Source organism: Schistocerca piceifrons, chromosome 1 (assembly GCF_021461385.2).
Source record: "Schistocerca piceifrons isolate TAMUIC-IGC-003096 chromosome 1, iqSchPice1.1, whole genome shotgun sequence".
In the NCBI taxonomy this organism is placed as follows: Eukaryota; Metazoa; Arthropoda; class Insecta; order Orthoptera; family Acrididae; genus Schistocerca; species Schistocerca piceifrons.
The window spans coordinates 393,459,781-393,487,294 of NC_060138.1; the positions used below are offsets into that span (position 1 = coordinate 393,459,781).

Here is a 27,514-nt window from a genome sequence, read left to right on the forward strand (position 1 = left end):
AGCCCTTTCGTGAGAACGCCACAAAAGGATCGATGAATTTGGGAACTCCCAAACGGTCCGGGCCTTACCAACCAGAGAGGGGGGGCAGTGGGGGGAGGGGGTGGGGCATTACCACTCATATGTGATAGAATATTAGCACAATGCAGTTAATGCGGATGAGTAGAAAAAGTAGTACTCGAATACAGCATTAGCAGTGTCCTGCTTGACACACGTCGTTTAAACACCTGGGCGTAACGCTGCAAAGCGATATGAAATAGAACTTGCATTGAGGGCTCTGCTGGGAAAGCGAATGGTCGACTTCGGCTTATTGGGAGAATTGTAGTAAAGTGTGGTTCATGTTTAAAGGAGACCGCACATAGGACGCTAGTGTGACCTACTCACTGATCGAGTGTTTGAGATCCGTACCAGGTCGGACTGAAGGAAGACATCGGAGCAATTCAGAAGTGGGCTGCTACATTTGTTACTGGTAGGTTCGAACAACACGCATGTGTTACGGACATGCTTCGGGAACTCAAATGGGAATCCCTGAAGTGAAGATAACATTCTTTTCGAACAACGCTACTGAGAAACTTTTTAAAAGAGTAAACTACCATGTGACTGTGTATCATTACATTTATCTTTTGTACTATGCAGATTTCGGCTTTTATGCCACTGTCAAATACAGCGCTAAATGTCATATCTGTTAAGGCAGTCCAAAGCAGTAAACAAGACTAACATGTCTTTAAGATGTTTACCTGCTTTGCAGCTTAACAGATATGACTTAATAATGGTCTAACAACATTTAGGATTGTACTTGATAATGACATAAAAGCCGAAATCTGGTTAGCACAAAAGATAAATATAATAATCCACGGCCAAATGGCGGTTTACTCTAGTATTGCACGACTGTGGCTCAATGCCATCCACAACCTTTTTACTATTGAGAAAATTCAGACAACCGCATTTGAAGCTGACTGCAGAACGGAACTGCCTCCAACATACATTGCGCGTAAGGACCAGAAGACAAGATACGAGAAATTGGGACTCATTGGAAAGCTTATAAGACTACCTTTTTGCCCTCGTTCTGTTTGCAAGTGGAACAGAAAAGAAAATGACTAGTTCTTTGGGGTACCCTCCGCCATATGCCGTATGGTGGATTGCGGGGTATCTATGTAGTGATATAGTACAATTATTTAGGGGTAATAGTAAGAAATGATAAAAAAAACTGGCCGTTCAAGTAAAATCAGTAGCAGGGAAAGCGAATGGACGATTTGCAGGAAAGGTTCTCCGAAACGGTAATGGTTCAAATGGCTCTGAGCACTATGGGACTTAACATCTATGGTCATCAGTCCCCTAGAACTTAGAACTACTTAAACCTAACTAACCTAAGGACATCACACACATCCATGCCCGAGGCAGGATTCGAACCTGCGACCGTAGCAGTCGCGCGGCTCCAGACTGAGCGACTAGAACCGCTAGACCACCGCGGCCGGCCGAAACGGTAATGAATTTATATGGGTAATCGCATACAAAATTCTAGCGACCAATACTAGAGTACTGTTTCAGTGATTGGAGTCCTTATCTAGAAGATATAACAAATTACATCGAACGACGTCAGAGACGGCTCCTGTGATCGTCACAGTTCGGTAGAGCCCACACACCAAGTGCAACACAAATGCTCTGAGAACTTAAAATGGGAATTCTTGGGAGAAAAAGGATATAGTTATTGTGGATCTCTTGTTGGATATATTCAGAGAACCTGTATTCGCCGATGACTGAGCGATGACTATGCTGCCACCTTCCTATATTTCGCATAGGAATGGTCAGAACAAGGTAATGACATTTCGACACGTAGAAAGGCATATAGGCAGTAAGGTAGACATTTTCATTGGTCATTTCATTTCATAATCCTGCTTACAGCGTTCCTGCACGATTCTACTTTCTGGCAGAACTTTTTCTGCAACGCTTGATTGAAAGAAATGCCGTCACAGGGAAATTACTCACCCTCTAAGTTAGCTTTATAGGTTTCGACCACAACCCATTAAGGAGAATTAGGAAAATAGGAGCACATCATCTCCATGCTGAAGTAAGCAAACCTCCCCCCCCCCCTCCCCTACTAGAAACTGAACCTGTCTTAGCAGCCACAGGAGAGTGCATCGTAACGGCGGCAAGTTGAGATGTTACAACCCCTGCTCTATAATGCAGTGACGACAGGTACTAAACACCACAGAGGCTTTTAACTATACGGTAGAGGACACAAATAAAAAATAAAAAAACTGTCGTCGCAAAGAACAAAATACTAATGTGTAGCGCCAGTCAATATATGATACAGAAAACAGCTCGTGAAATGCAAGATTTCTTAAAAATAAATACAGCGACAGGAAAACTGTTTGTTTTCGCAGTTAACTGTGCTACGCCTGTATACAGATATTCCACGCTGCTCTCAGCTGCCGCTTTTGTTGCCTGGGCCTTTAACCGATCCTAGATAACGATCTTCACACTAGTTTGTAGCCAATGGTTCCACCTTCCCCATACTACTGTTGACCTTAAAGCTCTTACTAAGAGCCCAAGGAACGGCAACTTATATCTGAGGTAGGGAGAGGGCAGACGGCGGCGATGGGTGGAAGGGGTGGGGCGTCGTCGTCGTCGCCGAATGATACGTCGTTTGTGTGGAAAGTTGGAAGGGGTGAGGAGCGTCAAACTGTATTTCGCTTGTGTGGAAAAATGTTCTCGAGCCGGCCTTGTCGTTATGGATACACGTACAGCCAGCCCATCGTCTTTCCCGTCTACATACTGTATCACAAATCTCTCGTCGCACTCCGCACCGTCTCGGCCTTAGGAGCGTTGCTCTCTATGATCGCAGATCTGCCAGACCCATTCCAACCACAAAAAGGCACCAGATGGGTCGGGGTTTGCATACCACCTACATACCTATTAAAGCACTGTGGTGTTCAAACCAGTCTTCATGTTGGTGACAGGTTTATCCTTTGAACACGTACTCGGAACTAGCTAGCTGAAGAACTGCAACCGTAACACCACCATCACTGACCATTGCTAACCTTCGAGACCGCTTACCCAACAATGGACGGCGCTGTCACTTATCATACTGAGGGCCTGGGTCCGCAATACTGTGACAGTGTACTGTCCTGTGGGGGCAACACGACCCGCAAGGACGTTCTATATACCAGACGCCAAAGGGACGCCCAAGTCAATCACATCCGAGGCTGGTATTCCTGAACATCTTGCGTTCTTATAGCGTCGTCATGTCTCACAATGTCACCACGGTATCGCCGTACCTCACGTTGCGACGTCGATCTCGAGGATGAACTAACTCACACACAAGGGATGTACGTTTCTCAGACGCGGAATCCGACGTCGTTTATAAGAAAAGCCTTCGTGTACGGGGCAACTGTTCATAATAATGTATTCATGTCGTTACAGGCTAGTCATTAACACGGAGAAGTTTATACGACCATTAATTTGAAGTAGACTTTGCCCGAACTACAGCTTGGTGCAATATTTCAAGCTTCGTCCCGATATCGTTCTCCATTAACCGTTACATAAATCAAACGAGGCGATTACCGGCAAGCACGATAAGGTGAAACCGTTGAAACTGTGATTAATGGGTGACGACACAACTGTCAGTGACGAGTCCGAGAACTCTCGGCGCTGCTGACGTCACGAGGCGGGGACAAAGCAGCGGGAAAATTAGGAGGAGTCGGCGCTTGGGCAGCTAGGCCGCTCGCTAGGCAAATCAGTGCTCACGGCGGCGGCCGACCAGTATTAAGGGGAGCGCCAAACTTGGTATACGGGCAGCGGGACCGTGGGACCGAGCGCTGAGACCGCGCTGGAGACCAAACCGGGAGGCGGCAGTGGCCGTGGGAGCCTCGGGTTATCTCGCAGGACAAAAGGACTCGTCCCGTCCAAGCGGTGTCCGGGCCCGTATTAGGAAGCGGGCGGTGGCGGGCAGCGCGCCGGCGGCGCCTCGCTCGCATTGCCCACGTCGCGATATAAACAACTACAAACAACCACTGTGCTGCAATCACCGGCGTTTATTTATTTATTTATTTATTTATTGTTACTTCTAGAACACTCGACATTTCGACCTTTCTGTTGGAGTCTTCTTCAGGATTTTTCTTGCGTCCTCCGGTTAGCTAAACTCAGCAACCCGGAGACACAAGACCATTTCTGAAGACGGTTCCCACGGAGAGGTCGAAACGTATTCTAGAACTTTGAAGAGGAATATAACGAGCCCCAACAACTCAGATTTTAGCACCAATGACAATGGTCAAAGCAACCTGCAGGCTTGAATACACACAAATCGCCTGCTGTATTGAAACTAAAACGGGCCGTATTTTTTTTCCAATAATTTTTATCCATTATTCAATACGTCAACTGAAACTCAGAGCAAGCTCTGTTTCACTTGTGGCTATTTCCTGATCAAGTCCTTGCAACAACTCATCGACTAAATTATTTACACACTAAATCAAAATTCAAATGGCTCTGAGCACTAAGGGACTTAACATCTGTGGTCATCAGTCCCCTAGAACTTAGAACTACTTAAACCTAACTAACCTAAGGACATCACAGACATCCATGCCCGAGGCAGGATTCGAACCTGCGAGCGTAGCGGTCACACGGTTCCAGACTGAAGCGCCTAGAATCGCACAGCCACAACGGCCGGCACACACTAAATCAACTAGCAAACACGCATTGAAAAGTTGTGTAGTTCGAGAAAGGTAAAAACGAGATAGTCTTTGACAATACGATTATATACTTTCATTTTCTACCCGGAAGGGTAAAGTGGGCTGCCTGCTTCATTGAACACCCTAATTCTTTATCATACAAATGCCAGGTGAGCTAGCCCTGGAGCATGGGGGAACCTAGATGATGATATTTGTGCATAGGCCTCCGGTTCCCGAATCTGCTTTTCAACCAAGGGAACGTCCCCAAAATAAATGCAGCCGTTATGAGGGTGGTCAGAAACAGCTGTAAGACTATTGCAGGGTAAGTTATTGTACGAAATAACTGTTAAGAAAAAAATCTATATGTATGTCGCTTCAGAGTTAATTAGCATTGAAGTTAGCCAATCAGCCCGTTGCGTGAGCAAATTCAAGTGGCCTCGCAGATACAATTAGTGTCAGTTGTTCTCATAGCAATGATGGTACTATACTAGACTGCTTAGCCTCTTGCACGGTTTCGATCCTTATTCCGCCCCATGTCCACTTTTTGTATTATTCTCTGGTTAGATTTTAGGAAACCAAACGAACAACACGTTTGGCTACACCGTCTCCGGCGGACCGCTTCAGTTCCCGAGCACAACGGCCTTATTGGCCAAATTCAATGCAAAGTAACTCGCAAACGGCGCAACGTATCGAATTGTTTTCTTAACAATCATCTCGCATCACAACCTGCTCCGCAACACCTTTATAAGCATTTCAGACTGTTTCTGACCACCCTGTATACTTGTTTGTAGACATAGCTGTTACTGGTCCGTCCTCCTGTTCGTTTCTAATGTGATGGCTTGTGTTTTGGAGACCGCCTGCTTAGCTGAGTGGCAATCTGCTTGCCCCCCCCCCCCCCCCCGCCCCATGCAGCGCGCCCGGGTTCGATTCCCGGCCGGGCTGGAGATTTTCTCCTCATCACCGGCACGTAAGTCGCCCAATGTGGCGTCGACTGAAATTAGACTTGCACTCGACGGCCGACCTTCCCCGGATGGGGCCTCCCGGCCAACAATGCCACACGCTCATTTCATTTTTTTAGTGTATGGGACCAGCAAGACAGTGTATCATACCGCTTGAGGGAACAGTATACCTCAATCTTATCACGCTGAGAAGCGACACATCTCCCTGTTTTATCAGAATTACTATCATTCTACCACACTCACACTATACATCACGCGATCGCCTGTTTGGTGTTCATTATTGGTCCTAGCATTTCTCTCCGCCTTTTCAGTGTCACTTCTATCCAACCAAGAAAGATTTTAGCGTCTCTTCAGTAAGAAAGCAAACGGGACACTCACAATTCGAGGATGTTAGAGAAGAAAATCGGGAGCGACTTCGGTGAAAGATTGATACTAACGTCGAATGAATTTATCTGAAGAAACCACACAGCACCTAAAAGTGAATGATCGAACTAGTACTTGAATACCGCTTCATACCAAAGCGCCACTTTGCACGGTAGCACATACGAAGTCATTCGATTTGGCCTCGCAAGCAAACCCACCTAAAAGCTGTTGCTGTATGAATGCAAGCCATGGCTGACAGACTGCATAAAACAGAGGCGAGTGTTTAATGTTACTTCAAGCACCGAATGAAAGTCTGCGCTATTTGTCACGTAAATCACGGACTTAATTATCTTCTAATCTATTTTGTTGTTTTTAAAAATAGTTATTGTGAGTATCTGTATGAACAACTAACTTGCAAATTCGATGGTGGATCGTACTGATGCTTCAAAGCCGTCATTAAAGTTACAGGCCATTCAGCACGATCAGTAAAATTCTCTACTGATCGACACTTTATTATTAATTATGTTTACTGAACATGAAATATTTCATTGTACATCTGCAAATGTACAAATAACAAGGTAGAAAAAACTACGTAGTTTCTGAAAAAGAGTACTCACCACATCGCCTGCACTGAGACGGGCTTGAAGATGTGCTGGCGACCGCAGACACTGACGCTAAAGCCCCTGAAAATTACATCACAACACTCATTTCTGTGCGTCAAAACAATAAATAACTAACACACACACACACACACACACACACACACACACACACATCACTGTATCGTCCAGATTTTTACGACATATCAATCAGAAAGACAATGGCAAATAAAACGAAGGGGCTTGTTTGTTGTTTATCCAGCTACTAACCGAGGTAGTTGCACTTCACAGCGTTAATAAAATAAGCAGATGCTTGGGAAAATTGATTGTCAGCGTGTTTCAATAGAGCCGTGACGTAAAATTGCCATCATTAATAGCACGATAACCTAACAGCCAGCTCCATAATTTTTACCGTTAAATAAATTGATGAATGCTTCGACTTGCACCCAAGTAGACTCCTTTGGTGCATAATGACTTGTAAATGATTACACATCCGGAACTACGTGGCAGTAAAAGCAAAATAAAGAGAGATTTCAATCCAACCACGTAGCAGAATATTTTCCTTCAGTAATGTCCCCACAAAAACCACAGTATCTTAACTTACTCATATTTTCGATTCGGGTGGCGCGATAAACAGACTATCAACATGTGAAATCTAAAATTTTCTCGTTGAATTAAATGTCCGAAGAGATTTCGTGATTGCAGCCGGTCGTCGTAAACTTCACTCCGCGATATTTCAAATGGACACCTGCTTGTCATCTTCAGGTGAGCCATCGAAGTCTTCGATGACTGGCAGGTGTCTAGTTGAAATATCGTCGCGTGAAGTTTACAATCCCGACATCTCTTCGAACAGACTTTCAAGTATCAACATGTCATTTAGCTGTAATTACTGCATGAACTAATTTTCGAGACAATAAATTCGTGAATTATATTTTTGCAGAATTTACGATATATTATTTTTGGCGGAAAATAGTCCGATACGTGGGAACCCACGCGCTTTGCAGAACCGACCGTATGTCCTCCTTCCAACGCACACTGAAATGGCAAAAGGCTTTCAGACAACACGGTTAGAACAATGAAATAATTTTTCTTAGCGTACGGTGATATCGAAACAGTGCCATATTTACATTTCATGTATGTGCTGGAATGAACAGGTCTCCACAATCTGTGGTGGCATTTACAACATCAACTTGGAACGCATGTTGAAAACTATATTTGGTTGTTTTCGTTTTGATTCAGGTCGTATAACGGCGTAAGTCAAGTGTCAGATGTCCTTTCGTTCACACGACTTAACAGCACCTTCATAATTTCTTATCTTTGGTGTTTATTGCCAATAAAACCCCATCCAAAGTTTAAGGACGTTTACTAAGACGCCCTTTCCTTCGTTTTCAGCAGTTAAGAACTAGATGCTGAAATTGAAATGCGGCAGTACTCCTCTTTAATATGATTAATTATGGATGACATAAAAAATTGCAACTACAAAAGAAAACGGAGAGAAAGAGCATTGTATCGTAATGACTGACCAGTAATTGGAAGTATAAAACACCTGACGCCGTTTGCCCATCGGGACGAATGAGATGGTACATTTTAAACGAAGAATTAACTACGAGAAAGCAATGAGCAAGATGTACAATGCGTTCTGAATGCTGGCCAAAAGCAAATGCGTAAATGAGTACGTCACTCAGTTACGTACTGTACTTGGGTGCCGATCTGTTACTTCGGATGATCACCTCATCTAAAAAGCGAAGAAGCAATGAACGCAATATATGAAGCCAGTTCCCCGCACCAAAGAAGACGAAATCGACTTCATTTGCTGTAAAGGGATTATTATTATAAATTCCGTAGCAAAGAAAAACACTAACTTGGTAATATTAAGCATGTCTGGAAGGCCAGCTGATTGAAAAATGGATGTTTACAGTCTGAACTGCAACTAAAAAAAAACATTTTTCATTGAGACAATCCACTTTTCCACACAGGTACTTTCGTACTGGGAAACTAGGGAACACGGAATACAAATTTTTGAGAGATTTACCCTATTCACCAGATTTGGCTCGCCCAATGAACAGATTACGGCAGTCGTGGATTGATATTTTGCAGACGTTTCCGAATCGCATACACTAGAAAAACGTATGAGTAATTACGACGTAAAAAGGGCTGCAGTGAAAATTAATAAGTGCCATTTAGACCTAATTTTAACATTGTCTTTCACTACCAGGCCGCGAACTTTTCTCACTGTACTCGTATTTGGCTGTCTGTTCGAGAACTCTCAGGAAGCGTGAAGTAAGACATCGATTTTCTGTGCTATCCCCCGAATCCCATTATTGTAGAAATACGTATAAAAGAAGACCATCCAGCTTTTCCTGAGAAGAGGAGCCAGTCTGCGCTGTTTGTAAATTGCGACGTCACTGTACAGCCAGCACTGCTGTATCTAGCACCTGCTGGGATCTGCAGGTAGCGAGCAGGGAAGCTGATAAGGTTGCGAGCGATATATGACTACCTGCGCCGCTTCCTTATAAGGCCATCAGGTCGCCGCAGTACGGCACATATGCAAGCGAAATAGCGCCGTTCAAGAACACACCTGTACGCCCACACATTTGTCTCTTTTTAGTCATTTCTTTGAGAACTCCCGGATAACCTTTACGAGCCCCCCCCCCCCCCCCCCCGCAGCAACTGAGCAAATACGTAATTCGCATCGGTAACACACTCCCTCTTTCTCGCACGGAACGCCATCTGAAGGTGTGTGGTGACAGCATCTGGTAGTCAAGCCACCTTTTCAAATCCGGCTGAGGTGGTAGAGACTGTACAACAAGTCATATAGTTATTTTCTTATCTCTAGAGACCTGAAGATGGTTCATTTGAATCGAAGCCGATCATAACAGAAGAATAAGCAAAATAGACGGATAATAAAATTAGTTGTGCAACCACTGATGTGTATTTACTAAAAAATTATCCAATAAACAATTTAAAAAAAGGTAGAAACGTTTTAAATCAAGAAATTCTAAAGCAGATAACAGAAACACATGTTGCCGCAAACTGAATGCTCTTAAAATAATTATAACCAAAACGTGCGAGTTTGAAGCGTATCAGTCGTTCCCTTGCAGACTCGTCTGTTCCGTACCCGTTTTCTGATCGACAAGAGGAACTCCATTGCGCAGCTGGGACAGACTGCTACATTTATGTCACTATTACAGGAAAAATAGTCACCAGAAACTAACTGAGCACTAATACCGAGCGGCAAATAGTTTTATATGCTTTTAAATATCATTAGCCGCCAGTATTGAAGCAGAACGGTAAATCCTGTGAGATTTTGTAAAACAGGAATGGGGGCATAAACTTTAATCTCATGAACTGAGGAGTAAAAGTTTTGTGGTTTCTTCCAAATTAAGAAGACGTTAGACGTCGAAATCTAGGCTGATCAGGTGTATATGGAATGGGCATCACATACTACATGAGGCTTTTCTTTCTACGTCCAATTCCGCGTGATATCAAAATATCGATATTGCTTGCAATAAATGCATCCGCTTTCAGATCCTTCTACAACAGTGAATCAAAATTGATCCCACAAAAGGCTTAGGTTTTTATGTTTAGGACTCAAGGACATCAAGATAAATATTAGGATTTCCAGCTGAATATCCCGTCGATTCAAACACGAGGTAGTAGCTCGAAATAAATGAAGATAGAAGAAGAGTTCGGCCGCGACGTAACTGACGGGAAATTCAAATCAGGACAGATGGGTAAACCTTACAATTCCCGAATGAGAATTCTACCTCTTCGACAGCGTGCCTGTCAACTCGGTCCAAGGACTCCAGCTTCTAGCATATATTCAACTCACTCCCTTTAACATGAATGGACTCCTGAGATGTGCTCTCTCGTTCTGCCTTTTCAGCGGGGAAATGCGATTCTTTATATCTTAACACAGAGACTCGTCAGAATGAGAGAAATGTAGTTACCGGAATTGGTTGTTATTTTGGATTAAATGTGACCTTTGATTCCACTTCTCCGATTCTCAACCAAATCGTCGCCTTTCAGTCTAACGTAAACTTCAGGCTACGTTATCGTCTGTGCATCACTACAATAAAATTTCGTATTAACATTCACCTGCTTCAAAACGTACAAACAAACTAATCTAGACCTTGAGATAACTACAGATCAGTTGGGCAACCCAATCTTCATTCCAAAAAATCATACAGGCACAAAAAAATCCTGTTATTGTTTTGTTTGCGCACATTTGACGTTACAAGCTACCATATAACTGTTGGGAGATGAAGGCAACATCCGGTATCCGTAGGTTCAATTTTTCCGGTATTTCCGGGACAGCTTAATGCCTGTACGCAAACTGAACTCTTCGGGACATTATTGTTTGGTCTTCATTCACGTCAGCAGCGCTATTTCACCCTTCTGTCTGCCGACTATCTGTACAAACCATTTCTATATGTAATCCCCCAAGAACTTGCACCAGATAGCGAATAACTGGATAGAGCTGTAAGGCACCGCAGCTTTTGCCCAAGGCGGCGGTGTTGGGTTCCGTGGCTGTGGGAAAACGATAAACGGGCAAGAGGACGCTGGAAGGAGGCGGCAACAGACCAACAGGAAGAACACGAGTGTTGCAAGCTGCTCATGAAATATACACGTGTTCCGCAGTGAGACCGACTGGCTGTTATAATGTACAATACCATCCCTCAGTTGGCACTGCAGTCGGCTAGCGGTGGTCTGATAATAAATGCAAAACACTGGCTATCTTAATCTCAATGAGCCATGCACGATCTGCTCTTCTGAGTCAGCTGTTCCACTGAAACGTCACTGACTAGCGTGGTGAGATATTACAAGTACAGATAAACAGCTTTAGATTCTCACTAAGATATTAACGACGCACCACTGTGCCGCTGGAGATGACCTATCCACTGATTTCCTGCAGGTTCTCACGGCTTAGTACTAACTGAATACTCTGTAACAAGCGATAAGGTTCTTTATCGGAAATTTGCATTTTTACTCATTCTCCCGAAATCCTGACAGACTATGATAACTACATAAAGAATGTTTTCCATACCACGACTGCAAAGCAAATACGAAACACGATCGCGTCCATTTAAAATAATCTAACAGACTGAAACGATTTCATCATATGATTGACCGGTAACGGAGCTATTCTAATCAGTTATTTATACAGCACTTAACAAGTTAAGAGAACGACTGCAGAGAAACCTTCACACTAATGGAAACAGCTAAGGAAAAACACATCTACGTTCTCTGCGCAACTGACTGATGCGCGCTACGACGAGAAAAGTACGCAGGCACGCATATATGCAGCCAAGAAAGTTTGCTCAAGAACCCATTATGTGGAGTGGAGTCTAATAAAAGTTGGCTCATACTCTGCCTTTGTGAGAACCTCCTTTCATGCAAGCATACATGCGAACAAATGTCAAACGATCTCCGAGGTTGTAGAAGCACAATCTCCGTAAAAGAAAAGAAAAGTTGCATTACCCAGTTAATGATGTGGTATCTTTACAAAACTGTTTAAGGATGGTGTTCAAAAACATCACACAAGTGTTGAGTCTCAGTGCGTACGTTGTTTTGAAGTAACATTCTCACCGGCAGTGCACCGTGCAGTGAGCACCGAAACTCCATCATGCCTTTAACAGTGCTAGCCTTCAAATTTAGCACCTGCTATAAACAAAGCTTTTAATGAAAAAATGTTTTTAACCAAGCAGAACAACGAGAGGTCCAGTACCTTCCATCACAGAAAAAAAAAGAAAAACCGGCATGGCCGCAATCACTTCATCCATAGATTTCGCTACAGGCACTAGAAAGGGTTGTATATGGCACACACTAGTTTAAACACTTCCATCGAAAAGCCAAAACTTACCTTATTCTCCTCTTTAATTTTGTTCGCGTTGGTACATACGTTCGTACAGTTTTTCATTGCACATTGGTGTTCCGGTTGCTATGGGTTTATTTACCGATCGCCATTTTTTATTTGCAGTTCACTGTTGCTATTTGAGTTTACACATTGTCATTTTATCATTTGGAGATATCAGTGTAACTGTGGACGCTAGAAAATGGAGTGCCAAGTGGAGATGGTTCAAATGGCTCTGAGCACTATGGGACTTAACACCTGTGGTCATCAGTCCCCTAGAACTTAGAACTACTTAAACCTAACTAACCTAAGGATATCACACACATCCATGCCCGAGGCAGGATTCGAATCTGCGACCGTAGCAGTGGTGCGCTTCCTGACTGAAGCGCCAAGTGGAGAAATCAGAACACTTCCCACATACTCTTCTGTTCGAAGTCAATAAAGGGGTGACAGCAGCAGAGACAACCAGAAACATTTGAGCCATGTATGTGGTAATGCCACTGGACAGAGCACAGTAAGAAAATGTTTTTCTCGTTTTAAGGAGGGTTGTTTTGACATCAGTAACTAGTCACGTTCAGGAAGACATTCCGGGTTTGATGTAGATCGATTAAACGTATTAATCCTGAATGATCCACGCCAGTGCACTTGACAAGTGGCAGACGTGATGAACCGTTGCAATTCCATCACCTTACGTCATTTTCATGCAATGGGGAACGTTCAAAAACTCGGGAGCATGGATGGGTACCACATGCTCTATACGAAAATCACAAAAATCAGCAGGTGGTCATATGAGCATTATGAGCATCTCTGCTTGCTCGCCATCAATTGGCTCGTGATCAACACCGACCTTTCCTATTCCGCACGGTTGGTTATTGGTGACGAGAAATGGTGTCTTTATGCTGGCATAAGGAAAGGAAAGGAATGGTTTGTGCCCAAACGAAGGAGCAACTCCCCGTACATACATCTGCGCGCATCGACAAAAGATTATGTTATGCATCTGTTGGAATAGCGACGGTGTGGTGTTCTAGGAATAGCTTCCCTGTCCGCCCCCGTTAGCTGAGTGGTCAGCGCAGCGGAATGGCACACCAAGGGGTCCGGGTTCGATTCACGGATGGGGAAGGAGATTTTCTCCGTTCAGGGACTGGGCGTTGTGTTGTCCCCCTCATCATTTCATCCCCATCTCCGACGGGCAAGTCGCCCAATATGGCGTCGAATGCAATAAGTACTTGCCCCCGGCGGCCGAACTTCCCCGAATGGGGGACTCCCGGCCCACAATGCCGTACGCTCATTTTTTTTTCCCCAATAGCTTCCCTGAGGTATTAGCATCGCTGCTGACATTTATTGTCAGCAACTGAAACGTCTTACAGACGCAATCCAAGAACAACGACCAGAAAGACTGCGTGAAGTGATGGTATTCCACGATAACGTCCGTCCGCATTCTGCTAGACTGACCAAAAAACGCTATACAGGAGTTGGGTTGGGAATTCGTTCCGCACTCACGTTGTTCACCTGATCTCGTGCCCTCAGATTTTCACCTTTTCCACTCTCTATCGAGCGACCTTCAAAGAACTTCCTTTCCTGATGAAAATGCCATCCGAACACGGCTCCATGACTTGTTCGCCTCGAAACCACGCGATTTCTGAAGTGGTGGAATCATTACTCCAGCGTTGGTAGACTGCTGTAAACAGCAAAGGGGAATATAGTGTTGATGACTAATCTCTCTGTTACATGTATCTGTTGTGTTCTCGGAGTCTTTCGCGACGGCATACATGAATAAAACGTTCTCGGTTTTCCAACCGTGTCAATTCGAATAAAATTCTCGAGCTTTCGATGGCCATCTCCGCCATCGTCGTCAGGAGTTCACTGACTGCCGGGGCCATCGAAAGCTCGAGGATTTTATTCGAATTGACGCGGCTGGAAAACCGAGAACGTTTTATTCATGTATCTGTTATGTTTATTAAACTTACGGAAAAACGCTACGAACTTACACACCAACCCAATATGTCTACATTTTTCGTAAAAAGGATGGTCCTTCATAGCTTCACTTTCACTGTTCAGATGCGAAATCACACAGCAGACAACTCTCAAAGCGCACGCAGTTTTGGCGCTGATGTGTAATCAAAAACGACCACTAGCGACAAGCGGAACTTGGTGCGAGAATAAACCGCTTGCCACGGGTAGTCGAGAAAAGGGTAAGAGGGCTAACTCACCCGTCGCCGTCGAGCGTGATGCTGGTGTCGGCGAGCACCTTCAGCACCAGCCCCACGGTGGTCCTTTGGTTGCAGTCGATGCCAAGCAGCGCGCTCTCCTCGGCGTCCCCGCGGCCCGTGCACGACACCACGACCAGGTAGCGCGTGCGATTCGGGTGCGCACTCTCCAGTTTGACAGCCTGCAACATCACACAGGCGCTCTGTACCAACGACACCAACACTACTACACCTCAGTATTCAAAGGTTTACAGGAGCTAGAACGCGGGGACAATTTTCGTAACCCAGTGTGAAAATATCAACAAGTCAACGGGGACTCAGAGGAAGACTGAAGGCTGGAGTTCGGCGACAGGCCGTCGGTAAACTCATTAGAGCTACGCTGGCTCATTTGGACAGAGCTACGAAATGGAAATGACACAGATATTGTTGCAGGAATCATTCAATAAATCGCCATAAATACTGAGGAAAACCTCGGTGACGATCACCCAGAACATGAATCTATTGCCGTAGCTATTCTGCCACAGTGCACTGCAACGTTTACACAAGATACGACAACTGTAACTTCACTTCAAAATCGTATCCGGAGTACAGCGAGAAGAACAAACAAGTTTTTTTATGCAAGCCATTACGTTACGACACGTCTCTACTGCTGGCTGCATAAGTCGTATGCAAGTTTCAGATTTACAAAAGTGAAAAGTCATGATGATACTTGTTTCCAGTGCCCTGGCAGAATAAGAGCTACTTGCTTATTATAAGTCCATGCGCTTCCCTCACGCTTTCTATAATAATACAGCCATGACATAAAATACTGAACGGAACGAGAGGTAACAGCTCTACACATGGATGAACACTGCTTAAATGAAAACCCGAATCTCAATTTAAAAATATACATATCAAGAGAAATGGTATCAAGACAAATAGATACTTAGTCGAAAATGTAGAACTTCTATTCAGATAATCGTGGCTGACTTGATTACTGATTAAAAAAAGGTTACCCAGCCACTGTAAGAGGGATTAAAATAACCTATCCATCAATTTCTAAACTGAAAAGGCACGTTCAAATGTGTGTAAAATCTTATGGGACTTAACTGCTAAGGTCATCAGTCCCTAAGCTTACACACTACTTAACCTAAATTATCATAAGGACAAACACACACACCCATGCCCGAAGGAGGACTCGAACCTCCGCCGCGATCAGCCGCACAGTCCATGACTGCAGCGCCTTAGACCGCTCGGTTCACAGGAGGCCTCAGAAAGCTGAAATTTATCAGGCTACAACAAATGATTTTAAGTACGAAAAGACGGACGTGACCTCAAACATATTATTTGTCACGTAATTTTGCCAGTGAGAATCAATGGTTTGTATGAAATACAAAACCTGCCGCTTTCTGTACCTGCGTGCGCCAGACAATGTTCACGGAAGCAAATATTACCCAGCATCAGGGTTTTATGGTGTTAGTACACGTGCAGGTGTAAAAGGATAAAACCAGTGCTTGTCCAGATGTATGTACACAACACTGTGCCGACCATAACAGTGGTGTACATGTTCCGCTTTTAACCCGCCCATGCTTGCCCGGTGGCCAGGCGGGCAGGCCGCCGCGCGTTGTCAACAGAACGGACAGGCTGCTTCACTCCCAGCCAAGCCATGCAGAACCGAACCTGGGCAGGCTGCGGGAAACTTGCTTGCCTGCTCATATAACTGCTGAGCTACGCTACGCAGCCGTTTAGTCTGCGCGCGTCATTATCGTATTATGAACGTTAACTAAAAGTTTTTATTTTACCTGAGCACCAAAAGACAAACCCCAACATGGTCAAAAAATATTGGGTTTTATTTGTACATTCTTCCTTTGCGCGTATATTTCGGGCTTATTATCTATATAAATAAAAATGAATTGCCAAATGTGTTGATAAGCGTAAAACTCGAGAACGGCTGGACCAATTCGGCTTTTTTTTTTGCTGTTTTCGTAATTCTCAGGACAAGGTTTTTTTGAAATAAAATTTTTGGGAAATCGACCGAAAAATTGGAAAATTTGAGAAAAACTGTAAGTGCGTTTTCATTGTGTCCGTGTGTTTGTATTGCATACAATCTTGATGAAATTTTGCACACTATACCTTGAAAGCAAGAGGAAGGTCACAGTCTACATAAAATTTCGTAGGGTGCATGGCAGAGGTTACTTTACCTAACGGAATTCGACAAATTGTACGTTTTCATTCCGATCTTGATGAAATTTGGCACACTTGATATTCAAAGCAGGATGAAGGGCGCTGTCTGCTTAAAATTCTAAATGGTACATAGCGGAGGGTACTTTAATTACACACTTCTACACCAACCTACAGTTTTATTCCGATCTTGAAGAAATTTTGCACACTTGACCATCAAGAGGAACATCACTGTCTACATAATATTTCGGACAGTGCAGGGAATAGAGTACCTTACAAAAGATTTTGACATCGTTTGCGGGTTACCATGAAATCCTTCTCCCTCTATACTGCTAAAATGGTCTCAGGTCCTTAGCACACATTTCGGCGCACTTTTCGGCCACTGAATCTTTGTCCTCTTTCAAGATATTTACGGAGTGAGGGAACTGCTTGTCAAATTTGCACACATGTCGTAACATACTCGAGGTTCCCGAATAAGTACTTAAGAGCTTTTTACATAGTTTGCATTGAGACACACCTACCGATTTATTTGAAGCGGCCTCATAAACACACGAAAACGTTTCCCATGCGGCACTTGTGCTCTGTTTCGTTACCAGCATGTATTCGCCAGTTGTCAATTTTTTTTTCAGTCTCACTAAAGTTCGACCTATTCATTGTGCTGCCCCCACCGTTGCGATAAATGAACTGTGGGTTAACTACCTGGCTACTCTAGTCACGGCAGCTTGACAGCGCAACCTGTTGTCAGGCGCAGCAAGCTGAGCCGGTCCCGTGAAGCTTGGTAGGCCTGCGGGAACTTAGGTAGCCCGGGTCTGCGGGAGCCCAAGTCGGCCGCATTACCACTATGCCTCAGTACACGCGCACTCTTGTGTTTGCCTCGCCGCAGGCTGACCTGCATGAATGGTTGCAGAGGAGCTAGGGGCAAGCAGGCTGCAAGGGGAATTTGTACACCTCTAGACCATAAGCAGAAGGTCATGCGTTTGAGTGCCAAATACATTCCCAGGAAAGTCGGTTAACGTCTACTAGCTTTTGTGCAACATTCTCAGAACAGTAAACCTCGACAATCTCTCAGAATTTCCCCACTAACTTTAATACGGAGGGTCCGTCGTTGCTCACGACGGTTTATTCAGCATAGCAGAGCATTTTCTCAGCATTTTCATGTAGACATAAGTCAGTTTTAAGAATAGCGCTGATCTTATTTTATGAATTCTACTGATCATGTTTACCGGACAGACGTTTTCCAAAAATTTACTTGTGCCTGTGATTTATAACATTCTACAGCAATTCTCACTGTCCTAGGAACCAAATGTCAACAACAGGAAAATGATAAATTAGTTTGAACCTCCAATTTGGAAGTACAAAGAAAACTGTTGTAGTCCAGGTTCTTTATTTTTTCCTGTCTACTTACTGTTTTCCATGCATTACTCTACGTGCTTTTAACAGCTACATTGAGAAACAGTACACCACACTGTCAGCGGTTGCCTTACAGCATACCCAGGAGAACCATGTTATTTCTCCGAAGATTCAAACTCTTTACTACACTAGGTTAGTGGTCTCAACTTTAAAATTTTATTTACACTGAAATTTTATCAATCTGTTCTATGCATATTATTTTTACATACTATTTCAAATCATGTAAACCATACGCTATATAATTAAGTAAATTGAGAAACTATACTGTTATATTATTAATGACAGATACTCCTCAGCCAAAGTGCCAAGTTATACCTCTATTCTGTTGTCCGTTTTGGAACCTCAAAAACACTGTTTATACTAGACTCGTGCATTTTTAAATCCCCTAAGTTGTGGACGTTGCAATTCACAGGGACTTTGGGAATTTACGTTTCTCACAAGAAGAACAAAAACTGTTTCAAAGCGCACTAAGGCCAACCTGCTGCCTTCGGTCAAGGAATATGGGAATAAGTTAGCGCGAAACAGACCTATGCAAATATGGTAGCATCCGATCTCAAGAAATTCTTAGTCGAAGCACTTCGAAAGAGTTAATACATTTTTCTTGAACCTTCAGATCGAAGACCTCTGATGTGGTGACAGGTATAATGGGCTCTACATGTGTCATGTTGCGGTGGTGGCTTTACATAAATGTTACGACTGCAGAGATTTATAATACAATTAAGCATTAATTATAATAATTTCCTAATCCAGTCGTTTGGAAATACCAGTAGGTGACTCAAGATAGATTTTATTCAGCACTGTTCTCACAGACAATTACGGTCGTATTCATCTGCAAAATACATAATACGAAGTGTTTAATATTCTTCTTTAACATTTCCTTTCATGGGCAGATGACAAGAAGCAGTGCTAATCTGAAATAATGTCAGGATTAATTTACATATGCATAGGTTCATGTATCATTCGCCGGTGAGAGACAATGGGCTTTATCAGGGCTCCCTATCACGTAATGTAAATATCACCCACACGAAAACATCGTCACCACTAGTCTCAACAGTGAGTATTTGTAAGTAGGGTCCACCGCTTCATGTCGTCGTCCTCAGTCCAGGTTACCTTTTTCCACGCTTCTATAGACCATTGACAGTCTTCCTCGACGAGAGCTGTGAACAGAAGTTGACGTGTGGGGTAATAATTTCTGTATCCCATACGAAGGAGTAGTTCCGGATGGTACGGATCGTCACCAGTTGTCGTCCAGGATTGAAACGCCAAAGCATTTGCTGGAATGCACCGCGTCTATCCACAGTTACACTCCGCAATAGTCGACCACTGTCATGAACACCTTCTTGCCTACGGCAGTTGACTTTGACGCCAGCAATTGTCTCCAAATCGCAATACTCACGGTACGGCCTTGACATGATGGCCAGGGCTTGGAGATGAGGTGCTCCTTAGGTCGGCACCCACAATGCGACTGCGATCAAATGCACTGGCGCCTTTCCCGTCACGTGCTCCATTATGTTGGCCGTCAGTAAAAGATTTGACGACAATGCACTGACTTGAAAACTTTATTTATTCTCTTCGAAAAATTTTATCCTCTTTTTTTTCTTCAACACAAAGGTTGTCACTAATAAAATAGCAGAGAGAGAGAGAGAGAGAGAGAGAGAGAGAGAGAGAGAGAGAGAGAGAGAGAGAGAGAGAGAGAGAGAGAGAGAGGGGGGGGGGGGGGGGGGAGCGGGTACATTAATCACAAATCACATACGAATCCAGTTAACACGACAGATCAACGAGTCTCCAGCCTGATACACCAGTCAACCATAGCGTCCTTTTTAGGCGATTTACCACACTCGTATCTGTGAGTGACAGCCTGGTTCCCTAACTCCATCTCAGGGTCACATCACAAATAGTTAAAACATTAATTCACACAGAAGATAGTTTACTAGATTCCCGGGTAAGTTGGCGCACACTATTTTCCCCCCTTACGCCATTCAGCCACAGATTGCTGAAGAAAAATAGAAAAAAAACCCTATTCATATGTCCAGATTTATTTTTGCTTGCTCCAGATAACTATCTTTGTATTCCGTTTCTGTCCATATTTCCCGTGCTGTAACGATATAATAGTGCTCAGCAGTTCGTCTGGGAACAAGACGGAAAGAAATGCTTTGCATGATTAATTGCAAATTTTGTAAATTTTACCTGGTTATCACAGGAGCCCATGTTTATTTATTATAAATATTTACAACTGACTGAAGCAGTTTCCCAGAATTAACCGCTGTCCTATGGTTGGTTTAAGTCGGATGCATTACAGGATTGTGATGTGTCTGGTCGTAGATCAATACTGGTACTTACGATACTGAAACGACAAGTTACTTAACGACAGTGTAATCTTATCGGAAAGTCTAAGATATAAAAATCAATATGGTGAATGAGCAGGGATAGTAAATAGTGAAACCAGCCACTAAATTTAGGAAGATAAACTGTTCGAAATCGGTAACAGCAACGAACTATAATACGATTTAACAATTACATCAATTTACGGTCCAGTGGTTTTCAAAAATAATTTACTTGTCCATACAACACGGTTAGCGAAAGACAGCGTATCTAAGTAAAAGACGATCTGTTCAAGCGATGAATGGATGAATGAATGGAAGTGTGACCTTCAGGCAACCGTGTGTCTTCCAGGAAATCTCTGCTCCATCTCTTGTCTTCAGTCAGCAGTGGGCTAACGTCATATGTTAAGGACTCACCTATGTTTACAGGAGATTCCGCATATTTGTTCCATCTTCTGTGGAAACAGTACACGCACGTAAAGCAAAGAACAAGTAAGGTGGCGTAGTGATGGTGTGTGCGCGCGAATTACGTCACTACCTGGAAGAAGAAGGCTGCGCCTTCAAGGTAAGATAGCGGCAACCTGCGCAGCCTCCGTACCTGGCACTGAGCGCCTTGCAGGGGGACACCGTTGCGGCCCTTCCCCACTGTGCGAAAATGGATATCTTTGAGAAAGCACCAGATTACGATGGGGCAGAGGATCTCGGTATCAAAATACTACAGCAGCCACCCCCCATTTCTCCCCCCTCCCCACAAATCTGCTCTACCCTCCGCCTCGGCTTGCTTTCTGGACACTCTGAAATTCGAGAGGTTACAGTGCCCAAGTCCGGTTGTTACTACTGAGTGCAAGACGATTTCTGGACTCATTATAGTTTTTGAAATGACGCGTCCGTCATCACAATCTCAGCTCCTACGGATCTGAAAATTCTCTGGGGCACGAAACAAATGTAGATGTGCGCCGCCAGTCGGTTCAAGCAGACCTGCAAAGGACTCAATAAATGTTGGGCACTAAACGTTTTACGTTATCATTCTTAATTTTCATTCTTCAATGTATCTAAAAAGGATGTGAGAAACCTAGCAAATAAAACTGTCATTTATGACGTGAATTATAGCAGGTAAGATGACACACAAATACTAGCTCTATAATCCGCGAAACACTGAAATAACTTGTAGAGGACTATTTTTATCAATACAATTTACGGAAAGAGCGCGGGAAGAGAGGCTTTCTGTACGCTTCTGTGCGAAGAATAAGGTCCTAATTCAGTCGGATGATGAATCATGCTTTAGCTGTCTATGCGAAGATGACATTCTCGAAGCTAGTGGAAAGTGAGATATCTAAGCACGAAGAGTAGAGGAGAAAAACACTGCATGTCTGTGTTTACTATGCAATATTTTTAATATGGTGTTGTGCTTAGTTTGAAACGGGCGTGCGCAAAAGTCATCATATGCTGTAAACTGAGAAACGTGTCAGTAAAGTGGTCATCTTTATGGTACAGAAAAGAAGCTTTTGATACATTAGAGGTACGATAGCACATTTTATACATATATGGTCTAAAAATACCCTACGCACCTTTCCTGTTAGCTATTAATAGCTGACGTAACGGATGAGGACCAGACGGTTAGCGTGAGTTCTCCAGAAATAACACCCTCGATAATGTGCGATGAGAATGGTACAAGCCGGTAGGAGAAACACCATTCTAGACAATTTTATCTCTCAATGAACTTTTCGCGATCGTGCCATGATGTAGTATCACACGCTTCTAACGGGTGTTGAAGGAATCTAGGTTCAAAGACTTGTGACCCTGTCGACGAACCAACCACCGAGCCGCGGCATTAGCGCAAGCGATATTTGATTTATTTTTCTAATCTTTCGCCAAATCCTCCTGTTCTTATAATCGCTGTTAAAGGAACTAGTCGTGGCTGCATTTCAAGAACGAAGTAAACGTATCTTTACAGTGTGCATAAACGAAAGAGCGTCCTGTGGTGTGGACTAACAGCTCAGTTACTTCTGGTATCGAAATGATGCGGTACGTAACACAGCAGGTAGGAATGCAGACAACACCGATCCATTCCGCAAATATGAGAACTGCTGATAATTATCGGTGCTCAAAAATCAATATCAATATAGTGCACACTAAATACGAATGTAGTCCGGCACCAATTCACTGCGACACACACATAGATATAGCGATAAACACATTTCAACAAGGATCCTGATTACACCTTACCACGAATGTACGACTACGATGATGATGACGATGATCACCACCACCACCATCATCATTCCCTTTCGTTTCCGAAGAAATATGTTCCTCTGTAGCGATACAAGCGTTTGGTGGGAAATCAGGAAAAAACTACGAGACTAGGACGCAGTACGTGCAGGACTGTAATCTGCCGCCTTAGCCGGTTGCGCCAATACAACTGCTCGACGGCTGGCGCTCTCTTACTGAATTCAAGAGTCTGGCACAACTTTGAATTTCGATGTCTCGGAAATGCTTCAGAAGCGTATCATACTAGAGCAACATTTGTTATCCAATAATGTAAAAGAATAGTGCTGAAGATGAGCGAAAAACATTGAGACGTTGGCATTATGCTTCCCAGAGCCTGAAGCCTCGCATCTGGTGGGTCTAAATAAAACCCTCATATTTCGCTTTCTGTGCAACACCTACACTATTTACACAAGGCTCGTTGTGATCTCAAGAGTTTGCAAGGAAAAAGCGGTGGCGAATGAGGGCATTTGCTCTCACCCCCGCCAGCCCCCTCCTGGAATCTACAGCGCGGAGTTATTTATTACAGAATGCTCATACACTTGTAGAAGTTTTAATCAAATGAAACTGTATTGTTCTAGAGACCTTTGCAAGTATCAAACATCTATGATGTATATATGCAGACTGCAGCAAAAATTTGCATCACGGTCGGCATTCGAATCCGAGTCTCCTCCTCACTAGGCAGATGCGCTAGCCTCTACGCCACTCTGGCACAGTGAATTTCAGGCAGGATCCCCCGTTTCGTTTGATGCTAGGGTGTTACTCTAACACAGTAGAAGAGTCACTGCAATGCTTTTCGACTTTATGGGAATACAAAGTGGACTGAGGTGTGAATGGGAATTTGGATTGAGTTGTAGTCCGTGCAGTTGTGTTAGTCCGAGGTGGCGTAGCTGTTAGCGCGTCTGCCAAGTGAGCAGGAGATTTGGGTACGAATCCCGGCCTTGGTACAAATTTTCATTCGTCGTTTCAGTTCGCACGTATATTTTTACAACTGATTTCCCACGGTTCCGCTACACCGCTCATTTAGCCAATTGCTGTCTAAGTCAAGCTTGTTTGGCAATTTTAGACCTTTGCCTATGGTTGTAATCGGAGCTGACCGTGAGAAAGCATCGCCCGCGGGAGATCAGGGGCGAACACTGAGTGGGCGTGGCTGGGTGGCTGGCAGTCTGCGGCGCCGCGCCGTTAACACAATTGGCGCGCTGTGACGCGGCTGCAGCTGCTGAGCGCGCGGCGGCCAGTCCCCGCCCACGCGGTGACGCGAGAGCTGCCACTGCCGGCGGCTGTCGTCACCGCCGTATGTTTGGTTCTCCAAGCGCAAAATTCGATTCCTGGCTATTACAAAGCAGACATCAACAATGAATCAGCAATACTTTTCACTGGCCAAGTACTCGTCAGCATCTGAATTAAGAACAGCAGACAGAGACAGAGGCAGAGAGAGAGAAAGAGAGAGAGAGAGAGAGAGAGAGAGAGAGAGAGAGAGATGTTTGGATTGTGGGGCGCTCAACTGCTCGGTCATCAGCGCCCGTACAAAGTCCCAATTTTTACACAGTCCAATTTTTCACGCGATCCAATCGAGACACTGTTCCGAATGATGACGGTGGTGAAATGATGAGGACAACACAAACACCCGGTCCCCGGGCAGAAAAAATCCCTGTTATCTAGAGGCAGCAACGCGAGAGAGAGAGAGAGAGAGAGAGAGAGATCACATTATTTTTACCAAGTCGAACGCAGTAGTTCCGGTGTAACATATCCTGCGATCATTTTTTGGGATAACTCACCAAACCAATTCAAAGTTGTGCGAGTCGAGTAGAGTGTAACATGGAATATCTGTGGTAGAAACTTAAGAACCTCCTGCCGAGGCCCGCTCACTACTCAAGTGAATGGGAATGCTAATAACTGTTTCGGGACATATTAATTCCTTACTGAAAATTTGTGATAATTGTTACTTTACGGAATCAACACAAGTAACAGTCTTCGAAAAGATTTAAAGTCACTTCGATCCAGAACGGTATCCATACTTTCAATAATCTGCCAGAAGTCGTTACAGGTTTAGCTACTAACGAAGTTCAATTTGGAGAGGGGGGAGGGGGGAGGGGGGCGGGGGCGGAATTGGCTAATGGATTTATTGGTGTCCACCTCCTCCTATGCCACTGATGAATTTATTAGTAAAACCAGCTCATTTATATATTATTAATTCTATCAAGTAGTGTGTACGTTACATAAAATCTGATTTATGTACACCTGCATCCTCAACTGAGGATGACACGGCGGTCGGATGGTCCCGGTGGGCCACTTGTGGCCTGAAGGCGGAGTGCTTTTTTTCAGTGCAATAATACGATAAATATGAATGGGGTGTAAACAGAGTTTCTGGTTGCTGACGTGCGATTACAATAGCCTAAGAATTATCATAAACCACCCCTGTGTATTACAGATTTACATGTTTTGTCAGCAATCTGTTGTTATCTCTCCAATGGAAAGAAGTGCTGATTTACTACACACCATGAGGACCAGTTCACTAACGACTTGTGAAACGTAGATTAGCATCTCAACTTTTGGAAATTCGAATTATATATTCTTGTTTTATGATGTGTTCTACTTATCTGCGGATCTTCTCACTATGGACCTATGGAACAAAACGCATAACTAACCTAATGTAACCGTGATCTCGTCGGCCCTTGAACAATAAATGTATAGCTGGTAGTAGATACGTCACGAATTACGTTCCTTAAGTCTTATAGGCATTGGGCCTGTGTCGTGCCACCTCGTGAATGGTAATCTGTGGAACGTTGATTCGTAAAATATTGCTGCTGCAAGGTCCACTGCCGCGGCCAAAAGTTTTCATTCGATAGCTGCTGTTGTTACAGAAGATTGACAAGACTGCAGAAAACGACACGCCAGTTCAATGTTCCACAGCAATACGTGAGCAGTTGCATTATCGAAAACCAACTCCTCGCTAAGGGTAAAAATGCCGCATTACCACTCCCGGATTCCTAATACCACTTCACGACCCTATAATGTAACGCAGGAACTGAGCAACAGAACGCTCCAAGAATATACGAAGGTTGCTGGAGTGACGAAACGGCGTACACGTTGATAGCAATACACTCACCTAGAACGTTACAAGTGGCTGCTGACAGATGATGATCATGGGCTCATTCGTTAGCGTAAATCATCCCTCAGGATACCAGCTAGAACTGTAACACTGATTCAATAACTCCTCATGAACTGCAAACGTTTGCTAATTCACCAGTGACAATTTTTTACAATGTAAAACAGATACGTCTGGAACATGCCTGTTAGGCCCATCTTGGTAATCTGCGGACGACTGTTCTGTAGTCTTTTGTAAGCCCCCTTTCTTACGCTTCCAGTGTCTAGTGGAGACCACAGTCCGAATTGCGCGTTCCATCAGGGGGAAACTGAAAGCACCACGTTAACATAATATCGAGTTATGCGTAAAACCGACCCACAAAGCCGGGCAGGGTAGCCACGTGGTCTATGTTGCCTTGTCACGGTTCGCGCGGCTCTCCCCATCGGAGGTACGAGTCCTCTCTCGTGTGTGTGTGTGTGTGTGTGTGTGTGTGTGTGTGTGTGTGCGCGCGCGTGTGTGTTGTCCTTAGCGTTAAGTTAGTTTAAGTTAGATGAAGTAATCTGTAAGCCTAGTGACCGATGGCCTCAGCAGTTTGGTCCCATAATAATGTTTAATTTAACAAACGTTTAAGCTTCATTATCCAATAGACGTACTCAAGAGTTACGCACAGGTATGTCTGTGGTCTAATCAGTGCAAATCACTGAAGTAACGTTAGCGATTTATCTAGCAAATAAAAATAACTTTATTCAGACGGAATTTGTCACTGCCATGTTCTCTACACATAGGCGGATGCCAGGAGACCAGGGCAAGTACTGGTATTGACGGCGGGGTTGGGAGGGTTGGGGGGGAGGGAGGAGAGTAAGTGAGTTAGAGAGTTAGAGAGAGAGAGAGAGAGAGAGAGAGGGGGGGGGGGAGGGGGATACGGCGGTTTTAATCCAAGTCCAGAGTGCGGTTTCCTTAAGTTGCTTAAGGCAGCCTGCGCCAGCATTCCCCAATCAGAGCTCGTTTCCCAAGACGGCGTTATCGTCGATGGGATGTTAAACCCTAATTTTCAGCCCTTTACAACTGGAGACATTTGGTACACACTAAGTAGCTTTTGGAAATTGCAGCACGTCCATTACTTTAAAAAAAAGCACCAAGAAACGCACGGAGGTTCAAATGGTTCAAATGGCTCTGAGCACTATGGGACTTAACATCTGAGGTCATCAGTCCCCTAGAACTTAGAACTACTTAAACCTAACTAACCTACGGACATCACACACATCCATGCCCGAGGCAGGATTCGAACCTGCGACCGTAGCAGTCGCTCGGTTCCGGACTGAAGCGCCTAGAACCGCACGGAGGACTATTATTCACACCTACTGATAACTTTACTCATTGGACCTAAATTTACGGTGAACGATACGTAACTCCATATGATACGATGATAACAAAAATTCAAACACGGTGATTAAACTGATTTCCATTAGCAACAGATATCCGTAGCTTGCCACTTGATATGAGACAGCTGAAAAGTGACGAGAGGTTACACATCTACTCCGTCTGTGGCAACGTACTTTTTTTCCCTTCTAGTAACGAAAAGTACTTACGTGAGAACAAATGACAATGCTTCCCGTCGTCCCAC

General features: G+C 44.1%; 1 protein-coding gene across 2 annotated transcripts in view; it reads right to left on the bottom strand.

Moving 5' to 3' along the window:
* Positions 1 to 27,514, bottom strand: part of LOC124787195 (flocculation protein FLO11) — a 628,869-nt gene that overhangs the window by 65,921 nt on the left and 535,434 nt on the right. For both annotated transcript variants that reach the window (XM_047254321.1, XM_047254320.1), the window contains exons 4-5: positions 14,650 to 14,828; positions 6,604 to 6,669 (exon numbers count right to left, since the gene is read on the bottom strand). In XM_047254321.1, the coding sequence (XP_047110277.1) occupies positions 6,604 to 6,669; positions 14,650 to 14,828 (245 nt within the window). The remainder of the gene's footprint in view (positions 1 to 6,603; positions 6,670 to 14,649; positions 14,829 to 27,514) is intronic.